General features: G+C 38.4%; 1 protein-coding gene across 6 annotated transcripts in view; it reads right to left on the bottom strand.

Annotated features, from left to right (window-relative positions):
* The window catches only part of LOC117575442 (mitogen-activated protein kinase kinase kinase 7-like), a 41,531-nt gene that overhangs the window by 12,002 nt on the left and 11,353 nt on the right, over positions 1-18,176 (bottom strand). Inside the window, exon 11 of one of the 6 annotated variants that reach the window (XM_052008025.1) lies at positions 8,026-8,098. The exons of 4 other annotated variants lie outside the window; for them this stretch is intronic. In XM_052008025.1, the coding sequence (XP_051863985.1) occupies positions 8,026-8,098 (73 nt within the window). Of the gene's footprint in view, positions 1-7,908; positions 8,099-18,176 lie in introns of all 6 variants that reach the window. One more of the 6 variants, XM_052008031.1, reaches the window with a different exon arrangement.

Here is an 18,176-nt window from a genome sequence, read left to right as displayed (position 1 = left end):
TATAGCACTCATTGTTATGAGTGCGAAAAGCAGCTTGAGCAACAGAATAGCGGAGAAAATCAAAAGAAGAGCCAGTTCCTTTGAATTTTTTGTAAAGTCTCGACTTACGATTTTTTAAATTCGATAATTTCTTGGTAAACCATAAGGGTTTATCAGACAAATGTGGAATACTTGATGGAACACAAGCATCAAATAGCGAATTCAAAGTAGAATAAAAAAGTTCAACCGCTATATCCAAGTTCGTAGACAAAGAAAGTTGGGACCAGTCAGTTTGAGATATAAAGCATTATCTGAAGCAGGAGGGATATATGAGCAAGAAATAAAAATGTTTAAACTACCAAAGGATAATCTAACAGCCACTAGCTCAATATCAGAAGTGTGATCAATCAATTCTGAATTTAATTGAGCATCTACAACAATTAAAACCCCACCACCGCGACGTACCTTGCGGTCACGTCTGTATACTGAAAATCTACTAGAAAAGATTTCCGTATCAAGGATGTCATTCTTTAACCATGTTTCAGTAAAGGCAATGACATTGAAATGGAAAGATACACTATTTAAATATAAGTCAGTAAGTTTAAGTTTAAGTAAGAGGATGTTAGTTTTTTGAACTGACAGACATAGAAGAAGGCTTTGAAATAGAATTCTTGCCACTACTAGGAAGAGAAACCGGAGACCGATTTTTCTTTTTAGCAACAAATTCTTTAATTAATAGGAGTCGTATCAGGGGAAAGCCTTGAAACGAAAATCTGCTTAAGAGGTGGCACTGCAACTAAAGTGTTGCGGAAAACTGAGATACGAGCTGGAGGCGATTCTTCTACCGTTACAGCACTAACGATCTCAACAGAGGATGGTGATGGTTGAATTTCTTCAACCGTCTCCATCTCAGTCGACAACAAAATCGAAGCCGGATCAGGAGACTCCAATCTTAATGACGTAATGTCATGATCTGGAACATCCAGAGCTACCGAAGGTTGAGGGGACGGAGAACTAAACGACATTAATTCCCCAGCAGGTGGTACAGATAAACTTGGAAGGCAGAAAAGCTATCGGATAGTTTTTTAGAGCCCGCCAATATATCTTTAAAACCAGTTCGCGTCTGCGGTATAAACCCAGCAATATCAGAGTCCCTACAGTGTTCACAAGTCCATCTCAATCCTGACTTGGCCGAAATCAAATCCACAATACGGCCGTTAAAGCCAGCACATTTTTCATGTGCAACGTTGTCGCATAACCAGCAACAAACAAAACCCATTTTGGCACCAATTGGCACCCGGCATTTCTTGTTATAGCAGACTAACATATTGCTAAAACAACGATTATTAAACCAATTAAAAAATTAAAAAAAAAAAGAAATAAATCAAAATAGGTAAATTAATTGCAATCTAATATGATCTGAACTTACGAAGAGCACAAAACACAGAGAGTATGCACAGGTCGAGCGAGACCCAAGATAGAACGACAGGCAACTACAACACCAAGAGAGGGAGAGTTAACTATTGTAACAGCGTTGAGCGCAAAGAATAGCAAGTGAAAAAAGAGCGTGAAAGTAAACAAAAATACAAAAACAAAGTGCAGCAGCAACGAAAAGAGAATTGTTTTGCTAACAAAGCAAAGCAAAGTTTGACCACACAATTTGTTGTTATATTTCCAGAGAGTCTTGTACATGCTTTCAAAGCAGACGGTTGTGTCGCGCAAAGTTCGATCTAATCATTGTACAAGTTGTGATTTACACTAACAATAATCTATTTTTAGACATCGTCTCAAGTCGGTGTCGGTAATAGAGACAACAAAGACAATAACGACAAATAACTGTTGTTGCAGAAAGTGTGCGCCTGCCCAAACGGGCAAGCCGCTGCGCATGTGCCGTTATCTCTGTCAGATATTCTGCTTTGCTGGCACATTCGCTTGAAACAACAGCAAATCTACAAACCAACTGCAAATTTGGACAATCTATTATTTAAGAAATTAAATATTAGAATTGTCAAATGGATCATAGCACTTCTTCTGACTCCATACTTGGAAACAAGCAGGCTGTTCACGAAAGAATACACCATGTTTCTGGCAATACGCCTTATGCGTTACAACAAGAAACAAAATACAACAGTACAACAACTACCACATTAACATTTACGAGAGCTACCAGCAACACCACGTACTCCATGGCTACTACCACAACTAGCCCCTACAACCTGGCTACTACATTAACTAGCAGCAATTGTTCTGGCATAGCCAATGATAGCCGTAGTGGTTATGCCCATCACAGTTCTGCTACGAATTATACTGCTACACCCAGTGCAGCTGCAACTAGACTGGTAAATGCGCAAAACCGGCAAAAGAAAAAAGCAACCATTGTCGCCTCCCCTTAAGAATAAGAGGGCGTTCAATGGTCATGAAAGCTTACGCTTAACCTCTGCTGGGAGTGATCAGCCAAGCACCAGCAAAAGTACTGCTCTACTGACACAGAGCAATCGATCTCAGGCAAGCAACATGTTCGCTCTGTTGGACACGGATGATGATACGGATGATGCTGATGAAACAACTGTAGGTGATACTAATGTCACAGTGAACAACGCAGCAGTTAGCAATAATGATAACGATGAGGCTGCTCCTGGACGTAGAGAAAATTCAAAGCCACCACAAATAGTAGTGCACGCAAATAGCCTAAGCGACCTATTTGAACTCATAGATGAGGTTGCTAGTAGAGACAAAGTTATCGTTAAAGTCAATCAAGGCGAAACGATAAGAATATTCCCTAAAGACAGTGATACCTACAGAGCCATTGTGGACCATATGGATAACGTTGGTTGGAATTTCATACCTACCAATTGAAAACAGACAAGCCGTATAGAATCGTTGTAAAAGGCCTGCACCATAGCACGTTAAACAGCGACATAACGGAGAACTTCAAAACTCTTGGCTATGAAGTTCTACAAATTCACAATCCAAAATCAAGAACAAATACTGATGGTAAACTCAACATCTTCTTCATTAATGTTAAGCCTTGTGCTAACATTAATGAAATTCACAAATTAAACACACTTTGCCGTCAAAAAGTGAGAATTGAAAGGATGCGTAAATCATCCGAAATAGCACAATGCTTAAGATGTCAGGAGTATGGGCACACTGCCAAATACTGTCGCCGTCATCCAAACTGTGCCAGATGTGGAGAAAACCATCACACTTCACAATGTACGCGCTCCCAAGATGCTTTACCTACTTGCTATCACTGCTCAGGAAGTCATATGGCCAGCTACAAAGGCTGCCAATGGTTCCAGGAGTTTCTGCGTCGTTCAACTGCACCTGCTAAGAGCCGGAATAATGCAAAACCGACGGGCCGGACGAACGTTAGGCCTCTCGAGCAATATCCCAGGCTGCAACAGGCTCGCCCTAGCACAAGATCCCAACGTCAAGGGACGCAACAACAACACCCAATCATACACCAATCACAGCCTGGCACTTCCAGCAGTGGTCTCTCTTATGCTGCAGTTGCTAGAAGTAATGACGGACCTGCTCAGCGTCGACTCCATAATCTCCAAACGCAACATATACTGCAACAACAAGCTATGAGCAAGCCAGCTGACACTGTTCAGACACTGTTACAGCAGCAGCAGATACAATTTGAAAATTGGCAGCAACAACTACAACAACAGCAACAGCAGCAATTCCTTCTGTGGCTACAGCAGCAGAAACAGGAGCAAGAACAACAACGCAAGCAAGACAACGATCGCCTGGAAAGACTGGAAAAAATGGTGCTTGACATGGCCAACATGATTCGTCAATGGTCTGGAAGTAATTTTAACTCCCAGCTCCAGTTTAACGTTCCAGAATCACAATGAATCCACTAAAGATTCTTATTTGGAATGTCAACGGCATAGCTGGAAAAGCCAAAGAGGTTGAACTCTTTGCGCACAGCAATAACGTTGATATCATTCTGCTGTCGGAAATTAGGCTCAACCGAGGACAGACAGTTAAAATCTTTGGATATGTTTTCTATCCCGCCTACAAGCCATCGAACAACAATCACAGTGGAGGCGGCGCAGCTGTTTTAGTAAGAAGTACTCTACGCCACTTTCCTCGAAGAATTATCGAGACACTTACTACTCAAGTATCAACAATTAAAGTTGCTACTGAACTAGGAGATATGGAGATTAGTGCTATATATTGCCCTCCAAGAAATAGAATTGAAGAAAGAGACTTCACTGACATACTTCGTGCTAGCGGTCAACGATATATAATTGGCGGAGATTGGAATGCTAGACACTGGATATGGGGTGACACATACAACTCACCCAGAGGACGCGAACTCTCTGAAGCCGTCTCTGCTTGCGGTGCCAAAGTTCTTGCTACAGGATCTCCCACAAGGTACCCTTATGTTGACAACCACACGCCTACCTGCATTGACTTTGCCTTATACCATGGAATTCCTGATTTGCTAATAAATATAAAACAGAGCTGGGATCTTGACTCAGATCACCTAGCCCTTGTCGTCACCGTTAACACAAACAGTATCAGCGTCACTACTTCTCCGCGGCTCATTACTACACGGACTAATTTGCCAGCATTTAGACAGCATCTGGAAGGCTCATTACAATTAAATCGAGCCCTGGACTCTGGAGATGACATAGAAGAGGCAGTTGACATACTGACTGACTCCATACACAGGGCTGCTGCGGCTTCGACTCCACCTTCTGCTCAACCAGATGCAATCGAATACGGAATTAGCCTCACAAGAGAAGCCAAACAGCTTCTTGCAGAAAAACGACGACTCCGAAGACGTGCTATCCGTTCTCAAGACCCTTGGGATCGATTAATGTGGTACCGGACTACAAGGCAGCTGAAAACTATGTTAAGGCAGCTAAGGAGTGATTTCTTCGAGCAAAAACTAGCATCACTAGACTACACGGTTGACGCTAACTACTCGCTCTGGAGATGCACAAAAGCCTTGAAAAGACAACCCTTCAGGCAAGTTCCAGTACAGTGCCCTAGTGGTGGCCTTGCCAGAAATGAAGAAGAACAAGCTAATGCGTTTGCAGCCCACTTAGAAGCTCGATTCACTCCATTCGATTTTACCTCTACGGAACAGGTCAGGATCACGCAACACCATCTACAGACGGCTCTGCAAATGTCACTTCCCATTAAGCCAGTGAGAACTGAGGAGATATGTGACGTCATCAAATCATTAAATACCAAAAAAGCTCCTGGCATAGATAGGATATGCCATCGCACGTTGAAGGTTTTGCCAATGAAGGCTATACTCTCTATTGCTAACATTTTCAATGCAATGCTAAGAGTACAGGTGTTTCCAAAGCAGTGGAAGATGGCTACGATTGTGATGATTCACAAACCAGGCAAACCAGAAGCTGAAACAGAATCTTATCGACCAATAAGCCTGCTCCCATCGTTATCGAAGGTATTTGAACGACTTATTGCCAATAGACTCCATGATGTCATGAGAGAGCGTCACATCTGGCCGGAGCACCAGTTTGGTTTTCGCGAAGGGCACAGTACAGTTGAACAAATTCACAGGCTGGCAAAACATATCCTGCAAGCGTTTGACGACCTAGAGTACTGCAACGCAGTCTTTATAGACATGCAACAAGCCTTCGACAGAGTATGGCACGATGGCCTTCTGTGTAAAATAAAAATGCTGCTACCTGCTCCATTCTACGGAGTCTTAAAATCGTATATGGATAGACGCGAGTTCAAGGTCAGAGTTAGAGACTCATTTTCTTCAACATGCCAAATGAGAGCTGGAGTCCCGCAGGGTAGTGTTTTAGGACCTCTGCTGTACTCCCTATACACCTATGACCTACCCATCCCAATGGGTGCATATATGGAAGATCCCTCCAAGGCTCTCATTGCAACTTATGCGGACGACATTGCGGTATTATACAACTCTCCAAGCAGCGTAGAAGCTGCAAACGGACTCCAAGGATACCTGGATAGCTTGGCAGCTTGGTGCAGAAGGTGGAATCTGAAGGTTAATTCCACAAAAACAGTTAACCCGTGTTTTACGCTGAAAAGACTAATCTCCACCACTCCAGCTATTCACTTCGAAGGCGTGACACTGGAACAACCTACCTCTGCAAAATATCTTGGTATCGTTCTAGACAAGAGACTCACTTTTGCGCCACATTTAAAAGCTGTCACCAAGAACTGTGGCCAAAGGCTACAGAAATTGCGCTGGCTGCTCAACAAAAGAAACAAAATGTCTCTTCGAGCAAAAAGAGCAGTATACGTACATTGCATAGTGCCAATCTGGATATATGGAATGCAGATTTGGGGGATTGCTGCCAAATCAAATTACAAACGCATCCAAGTACTGCAGAATAGGGTGTTACGGCGAATTACAAACTGCCCTTGGTACGTGAGAGGATCCACCCTACACCGCGATCTGAAAATACATTCTGTAGAGGAGCAGATTGGCAGACACACAAGCCGATATAGCGATAGGTTGCTAACTCATAAAAACAGACTCGCTAGGAGACTACTACCAGCTAGACCTTTGAGGCGATTGAAGCGTCAAGGGTTCGCCAAAACGTTCACCCAATAGTGAACTTCTCAGAAACACCTTAAACTAATATGAGGTTTGGCCCAAACATAAACATTTCTTGTACCTGTGTTGTTATAGTACTATTTTGTTCTTGCTGTACTGGTTCGATACTTAAATAAAGAAACTAATTAAAAAAAAAAAAAAAAAAAAAAAATTATCTACTAAAAAAAATATTTCCAGAAAAATGATAATAATATAATAAATACAAGAAAGCACACCGCGATTTAACGATCTGTAGTTAAACACAAGTGAGAGAGTAAAATTAGTGTTATATTTATTGTAAATAAATATGAAATTCAATGAAAAATCACAAAGTTTAAGAGGGAAGAAAAAAAACACGTCCGACTGCGACTGCGAGAGCGAGCGAAATATGACGTAAAAAGACGAAAATAAAAAGTTTTTCTTATCCGATATTTTCTTATCAATATGTGACGCTAAAGTTGCGGAGCTATCTTGACGCACATGATATTTGCTGTGTAAAAAATATCACTCGATATCAAGAAATATACAAAAAATATCGATATATCGAGTATTTTTGATATTTTTTAATGTTCAGTTAAAATTGCTGTTAATTTGTATAATCAAAAAAAAAAACGTTTTAATATTTGATTTCACAGTTTTTTTTTTAAGTTTATTGGAAAAACAACAAATATTTGTATAACCCCTCTCAAACAACTCTTATTTACATTTTTTGAATTACAAAATAACAAAATTATTAGGGACTTCAGCCCATTGTGTTCAATTTTATGTAATATAATATGATTAATTCGTGGAATACGTACTTAGAGCTGTAAATTATTAATTAGAAAACAATCAATAATTTAATTTATTTTCTAATTAATAATTAGAAGCATTAATTACGAATTAATTATTAATAAGTTTTGAAAACACGTGTCATGTAATGATTTTTCTAGCTGGCCACCTTCACCTTTGGTGGTTTTCTGAAATATACAACGGCTTTTTTCGATTGATCACTTCCCAAAAAATAATGCCGAAGCTAAAAACATCCGTCTTTTCTATAAAGCTTTTTTCTCCCATCTTTTAAAATAATAAATCATAGTTAAGAATCATAAAAACATTTTCAGTATAGAAACGTACGCAAACTTCTGGCGCCAAATAGCAACACATGAAATGGGTTCTATTTCCTTCAACTTCATATATTTTTCCGAAAACAAGTAACAAGCTTCGAGTTGTAAGACCCCGATGGATTATGTTTTTTCCATGCACGTACTCCAAACCCTAAAAAGATTGTGAGACCAAAAAAATCCAAAGTGTTTTAAACATATCTACCTTGGCACATTGCTGCATCCAATTCAGCTTCTCCCGGAATAAGATCCTTTTATACTTACGACAATGCAGCAAATGGTAGAGTGTTCTACATTTTGCATACTCGACAACCATGCAAATTTTATTCAAATAATTTAAAGAAACTCCGTATAATGTGGCAATATTCTCATGAGCTAGACCTAAAATCTTGGGGACTTCTCTTATAATTTCCCATATCATTTTCTTATTGCAGTCAATTTCTTTTAGTGCCACCTTTGTCGTTAATAAATCAGTATCAAAATCATGTTTTACTAAACCATTAGATTCAGAACGTCTCCACAATGCTGTGCAAAGCGTCTCACAGGTAGAGTCAGTTTGTAAATACCATCATTATGAAATATTATTTTGATTGTTAGATCTCTAGTTGCTTACAAATGTCGTGAATCCCAAGTCAGCATGGTCCACATTAATGCAAAGCCTATAATCGCATCCGAGAAAAGACACAATTCGTTTCATAGTTGGTCTATTTTCTGGATTTCGATTTAAGCACTTTTTTATTATTTGCATTATACGATCTGACTCGTTTATTTCCATGTGAATCAAATCTAAAAGATCATCTGTAAACTTATGAAATTTAAATGAATATCTGGACATAATTTATAAGTCTTACCATTTTTTAGATTATGTGCGACTGAAAATATCTCTATAAGTCTATATAGTTCAAACGACTTTTTCCTCGTCATTACTTCCAAGAAAATAATGGTAAAGCTAAATATATTACCCTTTTCTGTAAATTTTCCATTAGCATCCTATATGAATAAAAGATATATAGGAAATATGTATTGTATTCTTACATGAAAAATATTTACCCAGTATTCTGGAGCCAAATAGGGATCTGGCACACTACGAAATTTCTTCACTTGAAAAATATTACTTATTTTTAATACACGATACTTATCGAATAGTAATAAATTGCGCGATGGACTATTTGTTTGCTATGCAAGTTCTTCAAAGCCTAAAAAATGAGCATAGTGAGCTTTTTCACAGCGCAGCCATAAAAATATCATTAAACATACCTTGGCACATTGCAACATCCAACGCAGTATCTGATAGTATGAAATCTTGTAATTATTATCATGTATACAATCATAAAGTGAGTCACAATCTCCAAACTCAGAAAGTACGCATAAGCGATTGTCGGGATATTTGGAGACACCATATAATGTAACAATATTTGGATGGTTCAACCTTTTCAAATTACGAATTTCTTTGAAGAAAGATTTTTCGTCTTCCTCAAAATAGTCTTTAATTTGTTGTACAACAATTTTTTTTGTTTTTCCAAATTGCTGTGAAAAAATCAGTAATTCCTCTAAGCTGCGTCTATTAATAACAAGTAAGAAAGCTACAGTCGAGTGAGCTCGACTGTGAGATACCCGCTATCCATAGTAAAAAAAAAAAAAATCTGGAAAATGTGCCCAAAATTGATACTGTAAATTAAAGTCTATTTAATTCTTGCGTATTATAAGTATACTTATTTTATGATACAAAATTAATGTTATTGACTACAAAATTGGCTTTTGAAATATGTCGCCGCTCGAATCAGCTCCTGCTTCAATAAAATACTTTTAATTTATTAAAGCAAGACCCAGGGAACACCACGAGGAGGCCATTAAATATAATGGGGTCTTTTCCGAAATCTAATTTCGGCAGACCTACGAGTCGACTTGTGCTGTGTATAAACAACACCATTATTCCCCAAAAAATTGTTGTACATATAAAATCATAATTAATATAAATTAAATTTATAATAATAATAAACAAAAAATTTTGATTTCAAGGACTAAAATTAAAATATTTAAATTAAATTAAATTAAATTAAATTAAATTAAATTAAATTAAATTAAATTAAATTAAATTAAATTGAATTAAATTAAATTAGGTGCAAATACTTTTAGAAATACAAAAAAATCTAAACCTGATCATCAATGCTAACCACTATGATAGCTATAAATTGTCTCATATGTGCGTGCTGTGGCTCTGTTATCCCTAATATTTGAGCACGCCCAATCAATATGTGTATCATAATTGGTTGTGGACATGTTCAAATCTAACAAAAACCTAAAACTATTAGCTGCCAAAAAATCGAAAACCCTTCTACATCCAGCAGATAGCTCCCGTAAACAAAAATTAAAATCTCCTAGCACTACACTACTGCTATTCAAAAATGGAAATCCCTGAAATAAATTTTCAAATTCAGTTTCGAACTTATCCGGAGGATATGTTGGACTTCTATATATAATGAGGAATCCTAAAGACTTATATTTAAACACTGCATACTCGAACACTGCAGAAGCTAAATTATTGGGGTCAGAATAATATCGTCCGCTTGAGCAGAGACTAACATTCTCAAAAACTTGATTTTTGGCGAATATAAGAATGCCTCTCTTTGGAGATCCATCCTCTCTTGAGATCCACTAGAAGTCGACTGGCAATCAAGACGAATAGCACAACGTTAGCCAGGAATATCATACGATTCATTGGAATATGTAGAAGCCTCAACGAAAAATAGAAATTGAGACTGGAGCATTAACTGATCGGAGCAAATATCAGTAATGTGGCAATGTAACCTTTGTGTATTATGGAATACAGCATTGATTTTAGAATTGTCAAAGAGACAGCTGAAATGGGAATTTAACAATTTTGTGGATCTTAAACTGGCAAGCTCTTGCTCTACCACTGACTGACGGTCAGCTTTCGGGGGCACAAATTGCCCAACAATAAAGAGGCCAGCCGCACTTGCGGCTCTACTACAAGCTACATACAAAGCTTCCTTTTGCATACCAGGAGTTGTGTGGACCACCACGTTGGTATATGTAGCACCCTGACTTTTATGAATAGTTATACCTTCTGCAGGTACAACTGGAAATTGTTTGCGGTCAATAGAAAACTATTGAAAACTTTTCACAGTTTTCTGAACAGGGGTCCAAGAGGGTTCAGCACGATGAGTGCACCTAGATCGAGCATTAGTTCCAACACTTTCATCTAAGAATTTAATCCAAAGAACATTCGGGGAGTGGGATGTATTAAAACCTATTTCCATAAGAATACCTGAAGCTCCATTAACAAGACCATCTGCAGTATCTATATTGACCGTCATCGTGTATTTAGCAGTGGTTTTCAAAATAAGGGTTGTGCAAAGCCCTTGAGTTTGAGATGTTTTGAAATCCTTTACGGATTCCAAGCATCTGGACTTAGCTTCTGAGTTAAGATGTGCAGCTTTAATTGAGTCAAGAGCAGTGGAAATGAACTGCTCCGTAGGTATCGAGTTTAACTTAGCAGTGTTAAAAATATTTGTATCCTCATCACGCAAAAACAAATGAATGGCATCATTAGGAAATTGGTCTCTAGCTCTAAGTAAATTAATGTCATTTGACCGGATGCCATGTTATTAAGCGCTATCGCAAATGCTTGATCGTCTCGTTGTCGCATAATCTATGTGAGCTCAAAAAACTTAAAAATGTCCCACAAAGCAGACCCAAATATAGCACTGTATGGATCATGCGACGATGTAGTGGATTGGAAAATCCATCGATCTCCTACGGGACGTGGTTGTCTGAGATCGCCAAAAAACAATTACTGAAATTCCTCCAAATGAGGTTTCCCTGTAAGCAAAAATTTGCTTAAGACGAGCATCTAAGTGAGATAACATTTTGGCACCGACCATTGAGATTTCATCAATAATTAAAAGCCTAAGATCTATAAACCTTGAGCGAAGTGTATTCAGTAAATCTGCACCTAAATCTTTAAAGGAGGACCCGGACTGATTCACTGGAAGTGAGAACATGGAATGCAGGGTTGAACCTCCAATTCCAAAAGCTGCTTTACCCGTGGGAGCACACAAAAGTATTTTAGCAGAGGTGGGGTCACAACCTGGCCTACTATTATATAGTTGCGAAAGGGAATGGAAAATAGCTGAAATTAATCTACTCTTGCCAACACCTGCTCCGCCTCCTACAAACTCATAAAAAAATGTTCTTTTCTTTAGCATTATGCATTACATGCGTGAAATAAGTTTTTTGCTTAAGATTCAAAGATTTAACTATGCTTGCTAAGTCATCACGTGACATAATTGGCGGAAGCTTAATAAGTCGGATGACATTGTCCGAATCTTCGGGAACATTAACGGCATTTAAGTCCAAAACATTTACTTGAGAATTTATTTCAGGGATCGCCAAAGCCCTAAAATGATTATCTAAACTATCTGCCTGATCCCGTTCCTGAAAATTTCCCTAAGCTTCTATGGCCCTTCTAAGCACGTCTTCTAAGTCCTCTAAAACATTATATTTCCTATACCTAAATCCAATAGATTCTAAGTTTGCTGCATACACGCTTTCACAATTAATACTAAGCAAATCTACCTGTTCATCCCTCCACGGAAAATATAACATTAAAAGTTCCCTAGGATTTCGCAAAATTATAATTTGCAGCAAAATCGGCTAAACACAGGCCTTCGAGACTATCTGGCCGCTGAATATAATGATCCAGCATTCCCAAAACATAAATATCGGTGGAATCTTCATTCATATTTTGGAGCTGTTGTCTAGACTTGAGCATTCGAACTCTGTGCTCTGGTCGTGACGTATTTATATGAACTTCTGCGTTGCTAGTCTCAGACAAACGCATTCCTAGACAACAGTAGGCGGCTTCCTGAGCAGAAATCTCAGTGCCGGAGATAAATTTGTGGCCAATATGTTGCAGCTTTTGTTTAATGCTGAAGCTGCCTCTGTGAATCTCGTTCACTGCTTCACGCATTAATTTGGAGATTCCTCTTTGCTTATATAATTAATTATATAACTGCAACAGGCATAGGGATCCAATATGAACTGAATATCCATATTGGCCCTTTGCATTGAGAGAATATGTTTATTGTAAGCGTTAACTTTAATGGCTGCAAATGTTCTCTTCAGAAATATTTGGGGCTTTTTCAAGCCAGATCTCAATGCATATTTATAGTCCTCGTAGCTGAGGTTTAATTGGTGATGAGATAGGAAATTCTCAAATATGCTTAATTGACTTATAGAGTCAGAATCAAATGGGAAATTTAATAGAGATTGAACTTTTTTCAAATTTTCTTGATGAAGAGAAATGTTTTCAGAGTCTTCAGCCAATGGCTGAAGAATTTCTGTTTGTGGCATGGGAAAATATGGGATACCGAAGCGACAAATAGAGTTACCCCTCACTTCACGCATACAAGAATGTCCGTGATTGTGCTTTTGATATTCAATATACTGAGCTAACTCAGTATCAGTTACATCTGTGGTAATGAATTGGTCAATAAATGAAATGACTGAGGCTATAGACAATTCATTTTCAAAGTCCACAGAGCTCTGCAGAGGGGGCATCTTTCAGCCAAAACATGCCATGAATATGAGGCGAACCTCGCTGCTGGAATTCAACACGCCAATAATACTTGAGAACGGGATGATTTTCGAAAACGCCCTCTCCCTCTTCATAATTGTTAAAACCTGACGATATCTATAATCAAAATACCTTGCACAAGTTACAGGATCTGACCTAATCAAACGAGCCTTTTCACTAAAACTAAAATTCGAAGCTTCTTCTTCTGTAACTTGCTGCCTATCTATATTCCCCTTCAATAAAACTAATAATTCCGCCCACCGTGTCTCAGCAGCTGACAGAGTGATGAAAAAGGTTGGTAGACCGAATTGTCGAATCATCGCCATTACCTTTTTCTTTTCTGCTTCCCAGTGAGCAGGAGATGTGCGAACACCCTTCAGGACCCTATAGCCTTCATCGTGGCGAATAATGCTATCTATATGCTCATCGTTGAGAGCGTTAGAGGCTGTAATGGCGCGTGAGGCGCTTTGTTTTCTTAAGCAAATTGTAATATTACTACGAATTTGGATCAGCTCTAACTTCTTATAATTGAATAATAATTTGTCAATTCGACAACCTCTCCTATCTACATTTCGAAGCTCAGATTTTATAATTGCGGAAAAGCTAAGGGGACAAGTTCTTTTTATGCCAGCATAAATTGTAGGGAATGCCAACTCTTCCGAGTCAGCATCGAGAATCATATCTAGGGGTTGTTGGCCTTCGCCTGGAGCCAGGGTGATTCTCTGCATGGCAGCAGTGTCTATCTGATTATTCTCAAGCAGTGTTTCTTGACCCCCAGGATTGAGCTCCTCTATCTCAGCATCATCCTGATGTGCTGGATTTTCAATTCTTCGCTCAAGTCCCTCCACAAATTCTGCGTCTGCTTGAGATGCTATGAAGGGAACAGTTTCAGTTGTATAAGTGGACAACCACTGTTCATTTAAAACTACACTATGTTTTCTGTAAAGTTCTGTATTCGCTAAATACCTAATTGCGTCAGCTATTCTTAAGGGTCTTATGGTTTCGGCCATGAAATCATGGCTATATTCCATTCTACGCTTGAGGTGGAGCTGTACGACCTCGGCTTCATGAAAAGCCCGTGGGAGGGATGTTACGATGTTACTTATGGGTATTGGAACATTAACTACAGCTCTAATTGCACTCTGACGCTCATGGCCTAAAGACTTTATAATCATAAAAGGAAGACTAGGAGAAATGAGGCGTTCCTTTAATGGAGTGAGGCCTTTAAGGCAATCAGGTAATTGGGGGAAATCTAGTCCATTTGAAATGGAAGTTTTTGGTTTAACACCAGATCTAATTTTGCGGCAACATGTTTTGCAAAAAGTTAAGCAACCGTCAGATGAAGGGAACTGACGCTCAACATCGAAAATCTCCGCAGAAAACTCATAATTGTCTTCAATTATGGTTCTAGGTATCCTACTTACTTGATGAGGAAACCAGAGACCTTTACAAGAAAGGCAAATTTTGTTGGGGCCCAGCTTGACAACTCTATTAAAATTCTCAATCAGAGCTTCTATTCTAGTGGGTCTGGGTGAATTTTCTTCCTGAAGACTATTCGCACGTTCCTCTCTATTATGGGCAGCATTTCGACGGTTTTCTGCTAATCTATTTTCAATATTTTCCCTATATTGGCTAACTCTTTGGCTAAGTCGTCTTGAGGCGTCAAATGCTGCTTGTCGCGCTAATAACCGGGCACTTCGACGCGCACCGGTGTTGCGCACCTGTTCAATAATCCTCCTAGTAAGATTATTTCTAGCCTGTGACCTATTAACCCGATCTAGTTCCCTCTTTAATAGACGCCATTCAAGATCTGTCCGTCTCGCTGCCCTTAATGCCGAGTTTCGTCTTTGTTCGTTGGTCCTGTACATTGTATCCCGTCTACGTATATGTCTTCTTAAAGTGTCAGCCTGCTGTTCAGGCTCTCTAAATGCTACGTCCGCCCGTCGCTCTCTCATAGATTCAGAGTTCTGAATCCGTTCTACTGTCCTGTACTCTACGTTCTGCCTACGTCTCGATCTTCTTAAGGTGTCTGCCTGCCGTTCAGGCTCTCTAAAAGTTACGTCCGCCCGTCGCTCTCTTCTAGATTCAGAGTACTGAATCTGCTCTACAGTCCTGTATTGTACGTTCTGCCTACGTCTCGATCTTCGTAAAGTGTCAGCCTGCTGCTCAGGCTCTCTAAAAGTTACGTCCGTCCGTCGTTCCCTCCTAAATTCCGAGTTCTGAATCTGCTTTACTGTCCTGTACTGTACGTTCTGCCTACGTCTTGATCTTCGTACAGTATCAGCCTGCTGTTCAGGCTCTCTAAAAGCTACTGTTGTTCGTCGTAGTCTCCTAAATTCTGAGTTTTCTGCTTGTTCGATTCGTCGATAGTCAGAATCCTGCCTACGGTTCGATCGTCGCAGAGTATCAGCCGTCTGTTCTGGCTGCCGATACACTGCATTCGTCCTTCGTTGTCTTCTATTTTCTGTGTTGTCCGATTGTTCGTTTTGTCGATAGTCGGCGTCTGTGCGTCTCAATCTTCTATGGTCTGTATCTGTCGTTTGCTCATGTTGCCTAATTCGCGCTGATCGTCTCCTTACTAAACGTCGCTGACTATTTATAATCTGTTCGCTTTCCCTATACTCCTGATCAGCTCTACGATTCCTCTGCGAACTTGCATTACTTTCCCTCTCTTCTACAATATAATCGTTATTTTCCCTATTTCTTCTATTTCGTAACTGCCTAGAGCGTGCTCTCTGTGATGCAGACTGTCTACTAACGCGTGGCATTTCTACAAAATATCTGCACTTAAATATTATAATTAATAACTATTAGTAATTGTTATATGCTAATTATATATGTATATTAATTAAATCAAATTAGAAGAAAATTGAAAAATGTTAGAAATAATTAATTATGAATTATGAATTTTTCTCCTAGGGAGGGCACGATGCAAAAGAGATAGCATCGATACACGATACACAATGAACGATTATTTCCCTAAAAATATCGATTTTTATGTATATCGGTATTTGCAAAATAAAACATCGATGCATTCCTTAGCATCGGTGTCAATAAGATTATTAGAAAATGTCGCCCAAAAAATCAATGCTGGGTGCATCATTGAGTTTTGTAATAAATTGTAATAAATTTAAAAAAATGGAATAAAACGTTTCTAGTTACTATATTTTTAAACAAAGAGATAATTATTTATTTCCATATCCGATATATATTCTTGGTTTGACACTCCAATACAATCTGTGTAATTTAACACAAATCTAATACTAAATACACATACAATATTGCAATATTGTAAAATTATGCGACTAATTTATTATCAAGCATCGATATATCGCGTAAAATCGATATCGATAAGACCATCGTAAAATATACCTACAAAAATCGATGTATCGGTGCACGATCTATCGATGCTTTCAGCAGCATTACTGCGTACACAACGGCGACACAGAATAAAAAGCTAATAATCTGCACCAGCACAAAGTTTAAATGTCATTATGTTCACTTATCTTAATATCCCCTTGCAATGCCCAAAATCGAAATACCGTTCAAATCAAACATTTGCTCTGAAAATTGCGTTCTTTTCGTTTTGACTTTTACCGCAAAAAAACCGTTACTGATAGCATTTTTGAACATAACGGACAAATGCAAATATATGTATATGTACATGTATATGTACACGTGCATTCACATGCATACATAAATACACACACATGTATCTATGTGTGTAAAAGCGCGTTATTGTTGCATTAAAGCGGCTAATAATTATTACCATTTATTAAAATTGCTTCTCGAATATCTTATAAGATTCTTTTCCGATCACAATCAAGAACTGTTAAGAATATTTAGTTGGTCTAGTTGGTTAACCAAATGAGGCATGCTGCAGCAGCCGTTTGTCGCCATAATAACTTTGACAGGGGCGGAAGTGGGCGTGGCAAAAATTCGAAACCAACTTAATCTGAATTATTGTATATAGCATTAAAAAAAATAAAAATTTATGAGTCCCGACCGGACTCGAACCGACGCACTACCAGCACACACCAATATAGGCGAGCATGTAGATATATAGACGCATACATATGTACATACAAACATACAAAGCATAGCAAGCGTTTTTGCCCATACAAAAGTATTTCTTGAATAACATTCACAATTTTAATTTATAATTATTGTAAAAACGATTAAAAAAAAAAAAAAAAGTTTGTACTCCGAGCGGGCTCGAGCTATCGCACTGCTTATGAATCCTCAATGCATACAGACATTAATATAGGTGAGCATGTATATACGTATACGCATACATACAATACATACATAGCAGGCGTTTTTGCACATACAAAAGTATTTCTTTATAATTATTTATTTTTTATTATTATTTATAAATATTTATTTAAAATTATTATTTATAATTATTGAAAATACGATTAAAAAAAAAAAGTTTGTACCCCGAGCGGGCTCGAACCCAAGTACCCCGAGTACCACATCATATTGGATGCTAATATAGAGGCGAACATGTATATATGTACGTATACGCATACATACAACACACACATAGAAGGCGTTTTTGCCCATACAAAACTATTTCTTTAAACTTAAACAATTTTTATCTGATCGCAGCCAAATTTTCAGGAATCTTGACTACATTAGTAATATACCGAAATTCGCAACTCTAGCTTTAAAATTACGCTTGTTATTCGATTTTTTTGATTTGTGGGGGCGGAAGTGGGCGTGGCAAAGATTTGAAACAAACTTGATCTGCGTGCAAACATAACAAATGCTGTCGACCCTATGGGTAGCGGGTATAAAAAGTGCAAGTAGCGATATCAATTTCTTATCTGCCATGACTAATTTTTTAAAGCAACTACAATTTTAGGCATTAGTCATTTTGATTTTTCCAATTATGGACGACACAGAAATTAACGTGAACTTTGAAGATATA

Source organism: Drosophila albomicans, chromosome 2R, assembly GCF_009650485.2.
Source record: "Drosophila albomicans strain 15112-1751.03 chromosome 2R, ASM965048v2, whole genome shotgun sequence".
In the NCBI taxonomy this organism is placed as follows: Eukaryota; Metazoa; Arthropoda; class Insecta; order Diptera; family Drosophilidae; genus Drosophila; species Drosophila albomicans.
This window is presented reverse-complemented; position numbering and strand designations above follow the sequence as displayed.